This window comes from Brachypodium distachyon, chromosome 3 (genome assembly GCF_000005505.3).
Source record: "Brachypodium distachyon strain Bd21 chromosome 3, Brachypodium_distachyon_v3.0, whole genome shotgun sequence".
Taxonomy (NCBI): Eukaryota; Viridiplantae; Streptophyta; class Magnoliopsida; order Poales; family Poaceae; genus Brachypodium; species Brachypodium distachyon.
This window is the reverse complement of record NC_016133.3, coordinates 1,379,500-1,397,966: the sequence shown is the minus strand read 5'-3', so window position 1 is coordinate 1,397,966 and position 18,467 is coordinate 1,379,500. Positions and strand designations below refer to the sequence as shown.

Below are 18,467 nucleotides of genomic sequence, written 5' to 3'. Positions count from 1 at the left end.
ATCGATTTGACCCCCCAAAAAACGTGCGTTTTTATGTTAGACCTCGTGCTGTTTTGGGGAAGGAATTTGACCTTTTTTTTATGAACGTGGGATTTCTACTGTGTCGTTGATCCATTTCTGCGGTCCGATCGAATTGATCTTCTGATCCGACGGCCAGCATTAAGCAGCAGCAGCAGCCGTTTTTTTTTTTTTTTGATACTGCAGCCGTGTTTTTGTTTTTGTTTTTGTTTTTGAAGGAATCATCGTAGCACGATTAACACGTGGTTTCTCGGATTTAAGCTGGCACATCTTGTTGGGCCGTATGTGTGTGGGGTCGTTCCCACGTACGACTGAACGGGCCGCTGTTTCTGGGCCGAGCAGGTCAGCCTCAGGGGCCCGCGGAACCCAGCAGGCCGGCCCATGCATGTGCCCATGACGTTGCATTGCATCCCCCTCACCCGGGGCTCAGGCGATTCTAAAAAAAAAACGAGGGGCTCAGGCAGTGCAGAGAACCCTTGCATGCACCCATGATGTGAGCTCTCAGTATTTGTATTTTTTGTTGGAATATATTACCCCACCAATTTCTAACTGGTCGAGCTTTTGGATGGTCGAGCTTTTGGATGAATCGGTTAGGTTCAGCAATTTACATGGTTTCAAAATCTAAAAGGTCACAATCTTAAAATTAAAACCAGGCCAACATGCATGTCTTTTGCCTGTTTATACCTTTTTTATGCGCATATTGGTAGAAGCACCAAAAACTGAAGCAGAAGCCCAAACAAACATGACCTATAGCCAGCGTTGAGCATGGTTTATCTTAATCCACCCAAACTAATCCAACCCACGTCAACCCGTTTGAGTGACATTTAGGTGGGCTGGTTCCGTAAGCCAAACCAGCCCATCGTATCCTAACATAACTGGGTGGTCTGGCTTCAAACCGTTAAATCCACCCACCCAAACACCAAACAAGACAACGAGAGCTGGCCGGCAGCCAGTGGCGAGGCGGCGCGGCGGACGGCCGGAGAAGCACTGGGGATGCTGCACGCCGGCGGCGGCCTCTGCATGTGGCGCGACGCCGATCCCAACTCTTGAGCATGTCGCTGCCGTCGAATCCGTACGCTGCCACCGTGCGAAGATCTCCTGGCCGCTCAAACCTCTGGATTCATAATCGAATCAGGACCTTGCAGTTCCGGCCAAGGTTCTCACCTTTCAAATCCTGCCCGAGTGAGAAAAATTGGATGAGGGGAAAGACGGCGCTAGGCGCTTGGGAGAATGGGTGACTTACGGAGGCTGAGAAAATCTGTGGAGAAAAGTGGGGGAGGAGTGGAAGCTAGGCAGCTAGCTCTGTTCCAGCATGCTCGATGGGAGAAAATGAAGAGAGAGAGAGACGTCAGAGGAAAACAGCAGGGAGAAAGAAGATACCTGGGCTGTGTGGACGAAGGAACGAGAAACGGATCGATCCGCTGCGGCGGGCACAACGCACGGTTGTCTACCTTTTCTCAACCCACCGACCCATCCGATACAATCCAACCCACCCACCTGATCATCTCCTTGCTAACCCATCTAAACCCACCCAAGCCACAATTTCCCCGAACATCAAACCGAGGCTGCAAAACCCATCAAGCCCACCTTAACCCAACCAAACAAACCAACGATCAGCGCCTCTATAGCTAGATATTGCTTTTATTTGAGTGTGAAATGAAGGTGTGCATGCTAGGATCACAACAAAGTATATATGTGAATCCGCAAGAACATATCTTCTATATCTAAGTAGGATCAACTCATTATTTGATTTCTCTAAACATGCAAGCATGGCACATCATCACATAATTAATTTGTTCACACATATTTAGTGAAAAATTCATACTTTTTGCACATGCATGTATGTTATTTCCATCAAGCTATTCCCACTAAGTGAAAAATGTACAATTTTATTACATATTCAATTTTGAATACTTTTTATGTTAACTAAAAATTTCCGTAACAACGTGCGGGCATCATCTAGTTCATGAATACATGATCTACAAGCGTACCATACAATGTGCACGGTGATAGCCACGGCAACATAATTTTGGTTACTAGATGATGTCCCGCACGTTGTTGCGGAAATTTTTAATTAAAAACATACGTGAGTGAAATTGAGTAGCCGCGGAGAGTATTCAAAATTGAAAACATATATGATAGATTCTTCACTTAGTGTGTATCTTGGTGAAAAGTAGCATGCATGCACGTACAAAAAATATGAGTTTTTCACTAAAGTGTGATAAATTAATAATGTGATGATGTGGCATACTTGCATGTTGAGAGAAAGCACTGGGTTTCCATGGTTAGACACAGATACAGAAGATTCATGTACCGGTATACTGTTGTACTAGTTCTCGCGGATTGTTAAATCGCGCGGAGGCGAAGGGAAGAGTCGTGTCCACAGACCACAGCTGGTCCGTTCTCCACTGTGAGTGTTGTTTGCCATATCCCCGAAGACGAGTGCCCGGTGGCCATAATGGGATATTTTCAGGGGGAAATAGTTAGTACACGAGTTTCAGGTTGTATATATTATCCTCTAGCTAATCTGCATATTTTCTTATTCCTATCGCTCTATACCAAAAAAAAAAATGGGCCGACAAAAATGCATGTTAAATTATGCACGTATATATGTGCTGCTTGTTTCAAGTATGTTAAATTGTTAATTCCATGCATGCATGATATTATCTATATATGCACAATGTTCATAAATGAATAATTAATTAATTAAGATAGCATGCATGATGATGAATTAGCCAACGGTTGTCTATAGCATCCTCCAAGGAGACGCGTGTTTGATTCACTTGTATAGTACTACACGTCTACACGGCCTCCCAGATCTGGATCCAACAATTATACAACGAACATATTGCAGTTACTCTGATGCTGCCAAGATATATGATCCCACGCTGCATATGATCAATGCAAGAACCCCATCCAGTCCATGATTCTCGCTTCTTGTCGCAAGTTGATTAGTTTCTGGATTTTATCTACGGAGTATATATATGTACAGAGTTTACAGTACGGTACACTACTGGGACCTGGGTACCGTAAAATTCCTCAATTCTTAGGCTCTGTCTATATGTACAGAGCAGTGGTGGAGCCACCGCCCGGCGACCCCGGGCAGCTGCCTGCCCGGGTTGGCCGGAAAATTTCTCACTAATTAGTACGCTAAGAATTTTCTAAAGCAAATTACCCGTCCGTATAGAGTTTTCCCAGGCTCCGCTCAGTTAGCAGGCTGGCTCCGCCGCTGGTACAGAGGGTTCAGAGTTTGTTTCTATCCTGACCGCACCTACCCCTGCCAGCTTCCTACCCGGCCTATAAGTGCAGCATTACTACGGCTCATATCACGCACTGATCCTACTGTATACTTGCTACGCTAGCTGCACAGAGCCACACTCACACAGTCCACAGAAGCAGGCAGCAATGGAGGTAGCTAGCGGACTGCTCCCTGTGCAATCGTCCAAGCTGAAGCTCGACAGGTCGACCTCCAAGGCTGCAACAATGGAGGTTCAGATCCTGAGCTCCAAGCTCGTCAAGCCTGCTGCTGAGCCCACCAACAATGACACCCTGGCCGAGCCCGAGTGCATCCCTCTTTCTGTGTTCGACAAGGTGACGTACCAAATCCAGATGGCCATCATTTACGCCTTTGCGCCGCCGGCACCTACCACGGCAGCTCTCGAAAAGGGCCTCGCTTTAGCCCTCGCTGACCACCGGGCCTTCGCGGGCCAGCTGGTCACCCGTGAAGAGGGCCCGGCGGTGCTGCTCAACGACCGTGGGGCGCGGGTCGTGGAGGCCCGCGTGGACGACGCGGACCTCATCGACGTCGCGCCGCCCAAGCCCAAGCCGGAACTCCTGATGCTGCACCCTGACCTTGCGGTGGAACACGAGGAGGTCGTGGTGCTGCAGCTCACCAGGTTCCGGTGTGGCTCACTCGTTGTCGGGTTCACGGCCCACCATGCAGTGGCTGATGGTCGTGGCACCAGTAGCTTCCTCGTCGCCTGGGGCCGGGCCACCAGGGGCCTTGATATGGGCCTCCCACCGTTGTACCACCACGAGGGGCTCTTCATGCCTCGGCTTTCGCCGCGAGTCGAGTTCGACCACCGCAACAGGGAGTACTACCTCCCGCCATCGCCTTTCGCCGTCGCCTCCATTGCCGACAAGGAAAGTATTCTTGTCCACAAGGCTCACTTCACCAAGGACTTCATCGCACATCTCCGTGCCGCCGCCTCACATGGCCTGTCCCGTCCATTCAGCCGGTTCGAAACCATCCTGGCCCACATATGGCGCACCATCACACGCGCGCGGGGCCTTGCCCCAAACGAGACCTCGACAATCCGCTTGTCAGTGGACGGGCGTGACCGCCTCGGTGTCCCGGCCCGGTACGCCAACAACCTCGTGTTGTGGGCATTCCCGCACACCACAGTGTCCGACCTCCTAACCAAACCGCTGATGCACGCCGCGCAGCTCATCCACGACGAAGTGGGGAGGGTGGCTGACGCGGGGTACTTCCAGTCATTTATTGACTTTGCATGCTCCGGCAACATCAAGGAGGAAGGGCTCTCACCAAGTGCTGCCCTAAATCTAAGGGATGTGTTGTGCCCTGACCTGGAGGTGCACAGCTGGCTCACCTTCCCGTTCTACGACCTGGATTTTGGCACAGGGAGCCCCGCATACGTCATGCCATCCTACTTCCCGGCGGAAGGGTTGATATTCCTCATGCCATCTTATATTGGGGATGGCAGCATTGACGCCTTTGTGCCCGTGTTTCAGGACAACCTAGAAGCGTTCAAGCAGTGCTGCTACTCCATCTCCATGGATGGAGATAGTAGCTAGCTAGGAATTAAACCCATGGCGCACAAAATAACGTTCCAAATAAATAGAGCTACCCTAGCTCACTCGTCAATAGAGCGCGGTCAAAGAATAAAACTGCAGGTCAATGCAGTGCACGTTCCTTTCTTGCTTATGGCCGGGATTAGGGCGTTTACGTGATTGATTTAATTAACAGTTGTTTGTTGGGTCTTTAAACATGTTGTAACAAGTGTTGGAATAAGATTGTCAATCTTCGCCATTTCCTTTTGTTAAGAATTTGCTTGGTTGATTATTTTACACATAATAGTTGTCACGACTTGCACGCAACACAATTGTAACATGTTGTGTGGTTCATGTTGAGATCTGTTCGCATTGAGTTGTGGCACACATAACTGCATGATCGATAGTTGAGATCTCAATTAAAGGAAAGAGGTAGAAAAGCCTCAAGGTTACATTGGTTTACATATTGTCACGCCATATGTGTTGAAATATATTGCGGATCTTTCAGTAAAAGCCCAAGTTTTAGGTGAACATGTTAGGAGGTTGAAATCCCCGGCCTCTGCATCAAAATGATGCACACAACCATATTTTATTAATTTATGCAGCAATCCTGACAAAACGAATACATCGATCAACCCAAAGCCACCATGTTATACCTATAAGCTGAATGGAAATGGTGGCCATTATCGGGACCATATGCTCTGACCACAGACCACCATCCAACATCTAAATCCGAAGGCTGCTCTAGGGCATAACCGGTCAAGCAAATCCTCAGTGTGTGCCATATGCGCACGCTCTAGAGACAAACACCATCGTCTTCTGCCAACCCAACTTTAAGACAGGGATCGAGGCATTGAAATTGCCAGCCTGGTACCAACTACACTAGTTAGAGCCACCGTGCAGCACACGCCCAGCAGACACCCTTCGACCATGATCAACTCACCCGCAGATCTAGTGATCCCCCGGCGATGCACCCAAGGGGGGGGGGGATAACCACCCGGTCCAGAGACTACGGGTTTTCACCTAGGAGCCGGCATAGAGTGGGGGTGGTGTAGTGGAAGTACGTACGTACCTCGACAACGCCTCAAGGAAGGAAAGAGACGTTGAAGGACGTCACTACTGTCATGGTCGGCTAAGACGACCAAGGGTTTTCCCTGGTACGAAACTAACACCTTCGACAACCCGCCTTCTCTCGAGCCGACAATAGATGCCAACTACCAGATTCGGCAAGGAGGAGAGAGCCCACCGCCGGCCGGTGCACCGTCGGGGGGCAAGCCCACTGCACAAATGCAGGGTCGAAGGCGCCCTGGATGGAGCTTTGGCTGCATCACTGACCGCAGCCGCGCATCGAGGGCCCTATTGGCGCCGGCGCCGCACGGGCTTTTCCCTGCGGCGCTCCGACACCGGCGTGGGAGGAGGAGGGTGGCGACGGTTTTAGGAAAGCAGGAGCGAGATTTTCGGATCGGTGTACAAGATGGTGAAAACTTGGATGGAACTATCTCCTTAGTTCAATATGGTATCACAACCAAGAAGCCTCGAGTTCAAGATTTGGACACAAAGAGAATACAATAAATTCACCAAACTCCAGTAAATTATTATAGGAAATAATAAAACTTGCTAGTACTATTAAATAGCTACTTATTTTAAAATCAAGATTGGATTTTCTGAGACCAGCTGTCCAAAAGTTGTGGTTTAGTGAGACTATTACAAACAACTGTTGTTTTGTGAGACAACTGTCAAAAAAATGTTGTTCCATGAAATTTAGTCTAAGAAAAATTTTTAGTACAAAGATCTTACGAGTGGAACCTCAAAATGAGATCGTACCATGCATACGTGTACGCACTACACATGCATGTTACCCAAGTGTTACATTAAAAATTAATAAGAGGAGAGAGATGTGTTTGTGTGTCATTCTTCTCTTTTGTACTCCATGCGACGTGGCATGAAGGTGGCCAATTCATAGAGCATATATATGTGACTACTCGGGACCGTGTGCAGAGCATAAATAAACGAGCTACAAACATTGATGCATTATTTTAAGGATATCATAGGTCAGCTTGATGGTTCCTTCCAAAGTGTAGATCAAGCTCTCGATCCCTGCGTGAAACTATAATTAGACACGTTGCCGAAGTGTAACTGTAGTGCTTATTTTTCTGGCTAGCTTGCGGGCGACGATCAGCCACAACACGATGCATGGGATATAGAGCTAGGCAGCTAGCCTCCCATGCATTCATTTATGTATGTGTGATCTAGACTGATATCATGCGGTTCTTGCAAGCAAATTAAGCTATCCGATCGAGATGGTAATTAACCATATATGCATCTAGCTAGGAAACCGTGCATGCATACGTGCATATGTAGAAGAAGCCAGCACAACCCTTGGAACTCGTTGGAAGCTCCAAAACTGGTTTGGTTTCTGTTTACACCGCGCGCGGGTTCGAATTTCGAATCTATATACTTTCTCCGTCCCATAAGTCATGAAATATTACACCTATCTAAACATTTTTAGATTCGTCAATTAATATGTGACGGAGGGAGTACCAAATACCAAATACCGATCAATATTTTAGGTTTCCACATGTGCAGTAGAACCTCATTGTCACGGCCTGAGGCCGTTGGAGCGTCTTAGAGTTTAGTCCCACCTTGCTTACAGGAGGAGGCTGCGACCAACTTATAAAAAAAAGCCTTACCCTCCCACTAGTCCGGGCTTTTGGGATGTGAAGAGCAACGATGATCTCTTATGGGCTTGCGCCGTATGCACCTGAGGAACGTACGTAACACTCATATATATTTATAACTTGTAAGATCGCCGAGTATCCGCTGCATGCTGCAACCGATGCGTCGAAGCTAGCTGTCGATCGATCCGGATCAATCGCGGCATGCATGCAACATGCTTGCATAAAGCCTGAGTTGTTTTGACTCTAATTTGAGAGTTGAGATCAGTGCCCCGCATAAACTATCTGTAGTACTGCATGCGAATGTGTGTGATCTTGGGATTCCACGGAGATATATTTGATTTTCCATCTTGGGAAACTACAGATAGATAAATCAACTGCCCTGGCCAGCACCTAGCTAGAAGAATGGAGAGACTCAAAACGTGTTCTGCAAGCTTTTGTTGTGGCTAGCTACCAGCCACATGGTATGCGTGTGCAATTCTTAACCAGTTTCTATCTCCGGGATAACTAAGAGATTTGCATCCATGCATGTTTGCGTGCTGACAAATTTCTCTGTCCGTGCATCGAATTTCATGCATGTAGTACTATAGCTTCCACAGTTTATTAAATCTAATAATATAATGAACGGACAAAATAAACAGTGCATGCGCGCTAGTTCTGATTCTGACGGATGGACGGGATATTGTAATATCACGTGCTTCCATATTTTGACCTTGGTTTCAGTAGTGAGCTGTACTGGTATATCACCAAATTAATAAATATATGGCAGTAATAGCTAATCTCGTGAAATTCGATGATGCACGGACATAAAATCTGTCGGTTTCAGTGAGCTGCATCTACTTATGGCAGACGGTTCAAAACTCTGGTGTCGTACAGGTTCGTTGAACTATACGTTATGCCTCTAACTCAGGCTAGTACACAGACGGTTTATGAACTGCATGTCTATGATGGTCTACATAGACTGTTTTTGATATTAAAAAAATTGCAAATGTGCAGAGACGTCGACTGTGCATTTGGTATATGTCAATTACCACCCTCCAGTATGGTACTATACAAGCCTCTCTGAAAAATCTTTGTAACTAAGGACGTCTAATAAAGTGTTGACCAAACATTAAATCTCATATATTAACTATCCTTGGTTTGAGACGAGAGTCGTTGGTGGAAAAAGCGAATGTGATTGTGTATTAATTTTTTCTTAAAAAAATACATTTAAATAGAGTTTTCCATTACTTGATTTCTTTCAACATGCAAGCATATCACCTCATCAGGCCCATCACATGCAAATCACGCATGCCACATCATCAAGTCATGCATTATTTTTAAGGCATGTGTGTATTCATTTATATTTTTGCATTATTCTATCAATTCAAACCATGCCATCTCATCCATTCAATCATGTTCTCTTTTTTCGAAAAAGTTTTTCTCTTTTTATATACATCATTTTGTCACAAGTTCTTAGGTTACAAGAGATTTAAACCAAGAACTATACTAATAAGTCAGTGAGGGATCTCCAGTGGCAAAGCTAGCATGTGTGTGTGTCAAGTGACACCAATGAGTTTTTTTTTGCTAATCCTCTTTAGAAATAGAAAAATTATTTTAACAATATGCAATCACACCAGTAAATTTTAAAGAGCTATCTCAAGTGTGTGTATTTTCTTGGCTTCGCCCCCTGGAGATCTCCAAAACCCCATCACCTTGGAGGTTCTGGAAATTTCAAATACTAATTAATGACTTATGAACATAATTATATTGGGTGCTCTGATGAGAACCGGAGAGCTCCCATATTTTGAGTTTCCTCAGAAAACAGGGCTATCTTTTCGGGGACATCCAATAAAATCATTTTTTTTATTTCTGTTTGTGGGATTCTGAATTTCTGTTCCACACCCATTCATGAATCCCATGCAAGTCAAAATGCTTTGCATTTCTGTCTCTACATAGTCTCTATATACTCACCCGTGCCAAAGCGTTCCGTTCACAGACAAAAGCTCCCCACTGCAGCCATGGCCGCCGCAGCCTCCATGGTCTTCTTTCTAGCTGTGGCTCTAGCAGCGGCCAGCAACAGTGACGCGGCGCTCGTTGAGCACACATTCGTCGTAAGCTCTCTCTCTCTGTATATCCATCTATCTATCTCTAATGATATCAATTGGTCGGATTAGTCGTAGAAATTGCTAGATAAGAGCACATGGTTAATTTGTTCTTCTGGTCGATTTGCTGGAATATATAGGTGAGCCAGGTTAAGTTAAATCGCCTTTGCAACGACACGCTGATGACCGTGGTGAACGGGCAATTCCCAGGCCCAGCGATAGAGATCACAGAGGGAGATTCGGTGGCTGTTCATATCGTCAATATGTCGCCTTATGGATTAACAATTCACTGGTAAGTATATATACTTTTGTCCAAAAATAGTATATTTCTAAGTTGTTTGGAATTTTCTGAAATTTTAGTCGTCCATCTGGGCAGGCCATCACTGTCTTAACATCCTATTGAAGCTGCACACTCAATATATAGTCCAATTTTAGGCCGACATTCTCGAAAGTTACATACTAAGTCAACTTAGAATTTGCAAAAGCATGAAAATTCCCCATTTGATATATGTATGCAGGCATGGAGTGTTGGTGCAAATGAATTGTTGGGCGGACGGAGCCGGGATGATAACCCAGTGCCCCATCCAGCCCAACAACAACTTCACCTACCGATTCGATGTCGTCGGGCAGGAGGGCACGCTGTGGTGGCACGCACACGTCGCCAGCCTCCGGGCAAGCATCCATGGTGCCTTGATCATCCGGCCAAGAGCCAGTTTATATCCGTTTCCCAGGCCTGACAAGGAGATTCCCATTATTATAGGTTTGTAAATTAACGCTGTCTGATCCTTGATATGCCCAGAATTCGACCTGAAAGGTACTCTTGGATCGTTCTTTTTAGCTATTGTTAGATCTTTTGAGTTTCTTGATTAATTTGCAGGTGAATGGTGGGAGATGGACCTTGTTCAGCTAGACAGGAGGCTCAGGAATGGTTTGCTTTTTGATATGCCCAGTGCAGCTACCATCAATGGGAAGCCTGGAGATCTCTACAACTGCTCCGGTAAATAAAGTCCACACCTCTGCACCATATTGATAGGAAAATTAACTCTTTTGGATAAAGACCATAGTCGTAATTGATTCTGCAGGGGCCATCAAAGAGACTAACATTCTGAGCATCGAGCATGGCAAGAAATATCTATTACGAATAGTTAACGCCGTGCTCAACTCGGAGTATTATCTAAAGATCGCCGGGCACAAGTTCACGGTGGTCGGCGCGGACGCCAACTATGTCAAGCCGTACACCACGGACGTAATCGCCATCGCGCCGGGTCAGACAGTCGACGCTCTGCTTGTCGCCTCCGACGCGCATAATCCTGGTGGCAGGTACTATATGGTCGCCAAGGCCAACCAGCCGCCAAAGCCGGCGATCCAGATCTCACGCTTTATCTCAAGAGCCACGGTGCAATATAACAACAACGGTCCTGAAAGCAAACAAGACGATGAAGAAGCTGATCCAGTCACTGCACCTGAAATGCCCGACGAGCACGACCAAATTACATCCTTCTACTTCCACGGCAACCTGACCAGCCTGCAGCTGCCTCACCCAGTCCCGGTCAATGTCGACGAGCGTCTCTTCTTTGCACTTGACTCAGGCTCTTTCTGCGATGAAGGCGGGTCATTGCCCTGCGTCAAAACTACCAACATGACCATCCACAGGTTCCGTAACATGGTCGGCACCATCAACAACATCTCCTTCCAGCTCCCGGCGACGACGCCATTGCTCCAAGCGCACTATTATAACAAAGTTAGCAGCATCGACACGCTCCGGGACATGCCTGACAGGGCGCCCAGGATGTTTTACTTCAGCGAGACGATCGAGCCGACGTCCAAGGCGACGTCGGTAAGGAGGCTGCCGTACAACGCTACCGTGGAGATTGTATTCCAGAGCCCGCTGCTGGGGGACACCTTCGCTAATCCCATGCACCTCCATGGATACAACTTCTTCGTTCTCGCGCAGGGGTTCGGCATGTATCGTCCGGAAAGGGACGTGAAGAGGTACAACCTGGTGGATCCGCCGGTGAGGAACACTGTTCAGGTTCCCATATTTGGGTGGGCAGCCGTCCGATTTGTCGCAAACAATCCAGGTACTTGGGTAGCTCAATGCCAGCATGTGATGTCATGTCACAAAATAGATTGATTACAAAATGTGGTTCTTATCTGTTTCTTTATATGTGGAATATATGAACAGGTGTGTGGTTTTTGCACTGCCATTATGGGCACCACTCGTCGTCAGGCATGGCAACAACGTTCTTGGTGGAGAACGGGCCAACTTTGGACATGTCTCTTCCGCCACCTCCGGAAGATTTGCCAGCATGCAGTGAGAACTACAATACTAGGCTAGCATATGAATAAAGGAACTATGTTGCTAGCTAGTTATCCCCATGGTTACTAACTAGTGTATGCTTCTGGATCTTGTCGTGAGTTGTTTCTTGAGTGAGACTCACATATTTCCTCTTTTTGTCACTGTATCACGCCTTTATTTCACACTCTAATAAAGCAAGATCAAGAGTGTCGCCGTGCCATGGATATGGTCTTTGCGGTCTGAATTCGACTGTCACTTAAACACTAGATCAGTAGATCATTATGTATTGAGACGCTTTCATTTAATACCAGTATCGAATTAACTCGAACATTTCCTTTCTTTCCTCACATCAATGCAATGTTATCATGCACCCAAGTGTGATCTTGGTTTAAGTGGATCTCTAGACTCTAGTTAATAACACAACTATAAAACATGGCAGCACATCAAATTTGATGCACATGGATGCAATCTTGCCAATGGTTGATAACGTAATCTAGTGACCCAAATATATTCTTGACTAGTATATATGATATGTACCGTGGATGAAAGTGTACGTTTATTGCGCTCCGTTTGTTTGCTTTCGGTAGTGATAATATGTTGATATTGATTCCACAAAGTGAGTCAGTGTAACTTTTACAGTGGCCAAACATTCGAAATGCCGATGGACACATCCTATGATGACATACACCCAAGAAAGGCAGGAATTGTAAAGTTATGTAAGATGATCTAGAGGTGCGTTCATTAATTGTATACTTAAAAGTGCCTCCTTTCCATTCATATAATTAAGGCATATGGTTTTTGTCATAAGTCAAACTTTTAAAACTTTGGCCATATTTGTTGATAAAAATATCAACATCTATCAGGTAAATATATTATGGAAATATATTTCATGGTTGATCTATTGATATTGGTTTTGTATTGTAGCTGTTGACTTTTTTTCTTATAAACTTAGTCAAACTTAAAAAGTTTTGGCTTAGGACAAAAATCATATGCCTTTATAACATAGAAAGGAGGAAGTACTTCATTAGCTAGGTTACCAGAAAAGATCGGCAGTACAACCTTATTACAGGCGAGAGGACAAACTCTTCGTCAAAGTGTCCGAATCTGCTACCTAGTGGCCCGTGTCCGTGTACAAACAAAAGTCCAGTATGAGTTTCGTGGCAACATACTATGAATTTAAAATAAGGGTGTGCAACAATGTGTGAAAAATGGAGATCTCAATGCATGAACGCACGCTACATGGACGTGTAAACTATATGCAACACACAATGCAGAACAATTTATTTTCCGTTATTCATTTGCCAGCATACTAATGTAGTTATCGCAGCTCGGAAAATCTGCCGGAGGTGGAGGAAGAGTCGTGTCCAATGTGGGGCCATTTTCCACCACAAGTGCCACTGCCATGCCCGTTGACGAGTGGTGCCCATAGTGGCAGTGCAGATACCACACACCTGTTCATCAATTACACAAATTTAGGAACTGATCAAAACTCAGATTTTGGAATGCTAATTAAGCCATATAAGATTTAATAGTTTAGTTAACATGTTTTTTAGCACACAAAGATTTATAAGGAGCCTAACAATTGAGTTAACCTGATGTATGTACTAATTAATTACCTGGATTTTTTGTGACAAATCGGATGGCCGCCCACCCATATATTGGAACATGGACAGTATTCCTCACCGGAGGATCCACCAGGTTGTACGTCTTCACGTCTTTCTTCTCGTCAAATTTCCCGAACCCTTGTGCAAGAACAAAGAAGTCGTGGCCATGGAGGTGCATGGGGTTGGAGTAGCTGTCCGCTATCACTGGGCTCTGGAACACGATCTCCACCGTGGTGTTGTACCTTAGCTTCCTCACTGATGTTGCCTTCGAAGTCGGCGCAAGCGACATACTGTAGTTGAACATCCTCGGTGACCCGTCAGGCAATGTGCCTATGCCACTTTTCATATTGTTGTAGTAATGTGCTTGGAGCAATGGCGTCGTTTCAGGGAGTTGGAAGGAGACGTTGTTGATCGTGGCCACAATGTTGCTAACATTCTGGCACGATGATCCACCTTCTCTACAGAAGTAACCCGCATCAAGGGCATAGAATAGGCGCTCATCAACAATAGTCGGCAACGGGTGAGGTTGCAGGCTTGTGAGGTTGCCATAAAAATAGAAGGATGGTACTGCGTCGTGCTGGTCAGGCATTTCAGGTGCCATTGGAGTATTGGGTAAAGCTTCTTCTTCTTTGCGTGGACTAGCATTGTTGTCATAGTACTGCACTATCCCTCTAGATAAGAAGAGTGGGAACTGTTTCGCCGGCTTTGGTGGCTGGTAGGCCATGGCGATCATGTAGTACCTGCCACCAGGATGCGCGTCAGTGACAAGCAGAGCATCGACTGTCTCACCTGGTGCGATAGTGATGACATCTGTGGTGTATGGCTTGACATAGTTGGCATCGGCGCCGACCACCGTGAACTTGTGCCCGGCAATCTTCAGGTAGTACTCTGAATTGAGTGCAGCGTTTACTATTCGTAGCAAATATGTCTTGCCATGCTCGACGTTTAGAATGTTACTCTCTTTGATGGCCCCTGCAAAATCCACATGAGCTGTTCACCATTACTTTAATTTCCATATCATTATAAAACTTATTAACTTATGTATTGAGAAAATATTTTTTGGGCTCTATGATTCTTCTGTTTGACCATATATATTTTCTATACTATACAAGTTAAAGATGGAGAATTTGATATTATGGCTCGTCTATCTAGGAAAAGAGATAAATCATGCAGTTACCGGAGCAGTTGTAGAGATCTCCAGTCTGCCCATTGATGGTAGCTGCACGGGGTACATCAAAGAGGTTACCGTTCCTGAGCCTCATGTCTAACTCAACAAGGTCCATCTCCCACCATTCACCTGCAATTAACCAATGAGTACACTCTTAACCAATCAAGAAGCCTTTCAAGGAAAAAATTCTTATGATCAGGTAGCATATATAGGTATATTCACAAACCTATAACAATGGGGATCTCCTTTTCAGGCTTGGGAAACGGGTATGAACTTGGCCCGGGTCTTGGCCGGATGATTAAGGCGCCATGGATGGTCGCCCGAAGGCTAGCGACATGAGCATGCCACCACAGCGTGCCCTCCTGCTCAACGATGTCAAATCGGTAGGTAAAGTTGTTGTTTGGCCGGATTGGACACTGGGTTATCATCCCGGCTCCATCCGCCCAGCAATTCAGTTGAAGCTTGACTCCATGCCTGAATTTATTTATATACCAAAAGTTACACGTCTCATGTTTTGGAAACAGGAGGAGAAAGTAACATAAATTACCAGTGGATTGTTAGTCCGTGGGGTGACTTGTTGATGACATGAACAACCACCGAGTCCCCTTCCCTGACCTCTATCGTTGGGCCTGGTAATTGCCCGTTCACCACCGTGACCAGCGTGTCATTGCACAGGCGATTTAGCCTAACCTGGCTCACCTACAAATTAATTCCAGCAAATCGATATGTTCATCGGTTCCTAATAAACAGAGAGAAACAGAGTAAAGGAAGAGGAGGCACTAGCTAGCTTACGATGAACGTATGCTCGACGAGCGCCGCATCACCACCGCCGGCGGCTGCCGCTGCTAGGATCGCAGCGAAGAAGAAGAAGGCGACGGTGGCGGCCATGGTTGCCGAGCGGTTGGAGCTAATTCGATGGGAATGCTTGGACACTGGCCGGTATATATAGAAATATATAGAATTACAAGGTGTTTGAGTTGATGGATCTATATACGTACACGTACTCCCACCGAAGAAGAGCTAAGAAGCATTCATGCGTGCACATGCGTGCTGGTTTATCACGTTAAGCAGTTAAATCCCATCCATATTTTCAATACCCCCGCGAGAGCCGATCGAGGCCGGCCAGCGTCAATTCCGCAGCACGTCCGAGAAAGTAGGAGTATATACGAGGACATCTCCAACAATCCACATCTCCGTTCATGCCACACATACATCAGCACCATTTAGGTGTTGTGGAAGAAAATTTACTAAATTAGAAGAGAAGAGGAAGTAATTAAATGGCTACTTAGGGAAGAAAAAGTTTGCACGTGTATCAAGACATTAGTAACAATTATTTTGTCTATTGAAGATACCATGGTTATTTACAAGTTTATCTCTTGGGTGCATCGATTGATGCAGAGGCCGGGGTTTCCACCCCTTTTTGAAAAAAAAAACGTTTTTTGTGTAGCAACAACTTATTGAAAGGAGGGGTTGTTAGTGGAGAAAACTTTATTTTTCGTCGTTCACACTATACCATGTTAAAGGGTAGAAGGCTCTTTCGTGCTGGCACTATTCCAGTTTTGTCTCAAATAATCATTTTAGGTGGCAATACTCACTCTGTTCCTTAAAAAAATGTCATATTAGCTTTCATTAATACAAGATTTTGACCATAAATTACTATGTTAAAATGTGGTTTATATGACATGACATTAAATCACAAGTATCATGTATTACTTTTGATAACATCTAGCAATACTAATTTCATGTCATATAAATCACACATTGACATAGTAATTTGTGGTCAAAATCTTGTCTTAATGAAAGCTAATATGACATCTCTTAAGAAACGGAGGGAGTATTTGATTAGTGATGAAAATTTTGTTTTGGGGGGAACCATTATTGTCCCGTTTCCATAGTTGAGGGATGAAAAGTATACGAGAAAAGTTGAGGAACATGTATGTATTTTTGACAAATTGGGGGACAAAAAAATACTTTTCTTTTTTGTTACAATTAATGGATAAATTAAAATATTGTCTTTCCTCTAAGTATGGTTATAGTTTGTGGTATGCCAGTTACCGGGACATTTCCAACAATACACGTCAACCATTTGAATAATGTTGATGGGAAAGAAGATCGGAGAACAAATAAAATATTCTTTCTTATTCTTATCTTAGAATTTAATTGCTAAGTAATCACTTGTTAGGGATGTCCATAAAACCAAGATCCTTACAACACTATTCACACATATTACCTTAATCATTTCTTATCAAGCTTTAAACCTCATTATAAGGCGAGACCTTCTTCGGCAAAAATGGATCTTTATCTGCTTCGTCGGCAAAAAAAAAACCTACGACGTGGTCGAGATGCATGCTCTTTCAAACACTCAAGCTAAACATATCCAGCCGGAAGTATTTTGTGCTAGTATAAGGACCTTGGTTTTAGTGGGCTCTATCTAGACGATGAGCTAAATGGGTAAATAAATCATGGTAGCACATGAAACTCGTCGATCAACCAACCGCGTGCATCGTTCTCGATCCAATAGAAGAATGCATGATATACGTGATGTGATTCGATCTCTCCGTGGAACCCCAAAGACCACACGTTCTGTCAGGGGGACTCGAGGCCGGCCCATAATCTGTGTATTTTATGTATTCATATACTTGTTTTTTTTTGAGCGAAATTCATATACTTGTTAGACGTGTAAGCCAAAGTTTTATGGGCCTCTTTCTGCAATTTTTGCCCCGGGGTCTTACAAACAGTTGGGCCAAGCCCTTCGTTGATGTGCGCGCTGATCTCAATTCCAATCCCACGGACGGGGCTCCGCCGGCCCACTTATCACTTTCCGATCCGTCAATGAAAGACCCACAGCCCACGTTGTTAGTTAAGCCCTTTCTGTTTCCGATTGAATTGAACACGGCAAACACCGGAACTTTGTGGGCTGAAGGAGCGCCCACAACCCTCTGAGGCGGCGGCACGGAGGCAGGTGATCCAGTCCTTGTGGATAACGGAGGCGGCTGCGGCGGCACGGAGCCGGGTGGAAGGTAGTACTCTCGGTTGCGGTGGTGGTCGAACTCGATGCGAGGTGAAGGTCGGGGCATGGACATGTCCTTGTGGCTGTACACAGGAGGGATGCCCATGGGGAGGCCCCTAGTGGCGCGGCCCCAAGCGACGAGGAAGCTGCTGGTGCCGCGGCCACCACGACGAGAGAACCACACCGGAACCGTGTGAGCTGCACCACCACCACCGCGCCGAGCCCTCCTTCCTCCTCTAGGTCCGTGGTCGTTTAACAGCACCGCCGGTCCCACGCCGCCAGGCAGCTCACTGATGAGCTGCCCTGCGAAACAGCGGTACCACTCGGCGAGCACCATGGCAAGGCCCTCAAGGAGGGCGGCTGTGCGAAGGCGTAGATGATGGCCATCTGGATTTGGTATGTCACCCGGTCCAAGACCGAGAGTGGGACGACGTACTCAGGCTGATCGTCGGCCCCAGACCCTGCAGGCTTGACGAGCTTGGAGCTCAAGATCTGAACCTTCATGGTCGACCTGTCCAACTCCAGCTGCTTGGGTGATGGGACAGGGAGCTGTGCGCTAGCTACCTCCATTGCTCGATCTGCCAAAAACTCGATCTGTGTGGTGGAGTATGTAGCTAGCTAGGATGGATGTACGTAGAGTAGTGAAGCTCGCGCGACCGATCCTTGTTGTTGCTTGCAATTGGTTCCGTGATGGTACGATTTATATATACAGCACTACAGCTTGCAATTGCCTGTTGCATTTTGACGCCGCGGCTCTCTGCTGCCAGCAGTCCCTATAAACTCTTCAACTCTGGCACGCCGGCATGCATAATTAAAAC

General features: G+C 45.9%; 3 protein-coding genes and 1 long non-coding RNA gene across 5 annotated transcripts; 2 read left to right on the top strand and 2 right to left on the bottom strand.

The window, feature by feature from the left end:
* Positions 1–613: 613 nt before the first annotated feature.
* LOC112271901 lies at positions 614–1,507 on the bottom strand. 2 transcript variants are annotated; one of them, XR_002965429.1, is made up of 2 exons: positions 1,399–1,507; positions 614–1,192 (listed from the first exon to the last, which is right to left on the bottom strand). It is a non-coding gene; the product is annotated as an uncharacterized LOC112271901 (long non-coding RNA). The 2 variants fall into 2 exon arrangements; XR_002965428.1 differs by having other exon boundaries at positions 1,262–1,491.
* A 1,843-nt stretch (positions 1,508–3,350) lies between these two features.
* On the top strand, positions 3,351–5,068 carry LOC100835340 (putrescine hydroxycinnamoyltransferase 3). The gene has a single exon (XM_003573665.4). The coding sequence runs from the start codon at positions 3,424–3,426 to the stop codon at positions 4,831–4,833; it is 1,410 nt and encodes a 469-aa protein (XP_003573713.2). The 5' UTR covers positions 3,351–3,423; the 3' UTR covers positions 4,834–5,068.
* A 4,323-nt stretch (positions 5,069–9,391) lies between these two features.
* LOC100833500 (laccase-15) lies at positions 9,392–12,111 on the top strand. Its single transcript, XM_003573659.4, has 6 exons — positions 9,392–9,577; positions 9,709–9,860; positions 10,087–10,328; positions 10,446–10,565; positions 10,651–11,649; positions 11,754–12,111. Exons 1-6 carry the CDS (start codon positions 9,485–9,487, stop codon positions 11,915–11,917), a joined length of 1,770 nt encoding a protein of 589 aa, XP_003573707.1. The 5' UTR covers positions 9,392–9,484; the 3' UTR covers positions 11,918–12,111.
* Positions 12,112–12,870: 759 nt separating this feature from the next.
* LOC100823268 (laccase-20) lies at positions 12,871–15,547 on the bottom strand. The gene is given in 7 exon segments (XM_024461960.1): positions 12,871–13,186; positions 13,188–13,318; positions 13,484–14,443; positions 14,649–14,768; positions 14,866–15,113; positions 15,187–15,338; positions 15,432–15,547. Coding segments are annotated over 7 exon segments (1,746 nt in total). The 5' UTR covers positions 15,528–15,547; the 3' UTR covers positions 12,871–13,147.
* Positions 15,548–18,467: the final 2,920 nt, after the last annotated feature.

Bases quoted from the DNA above. Each gene is read 5' to 3' on its own strand.
- LOC100835340 (XM_003573665.4), top strand. From the start codon at position 3,424: ATGGAGGTAGCTAGCGGACTGCTCCCTGTGCAATCGTCCAAGCTGAAG.
- LOC100833500 (XM_003573659.4), top strand. From the start codon at position 9,485: ATGGCCGCCGCAGCCTCCATGGTCTTCTTTCTAGCTGTGGCTCTAGCA. The intron at 9,861-10,086 runs GTAAGTATATAT...ATATGTATGCAG, and splicing joins TATGGATTAACAATTCACTG to GCATGGAGTGTTGGTGCAAA. The intron at 10,329-10,445 runs GTTTGTAAATTA...ATTAATTTGCAG, and splicing joins GGAGATTCCCATTATTATAG to GTGAATGGTGGGAGATGGAC.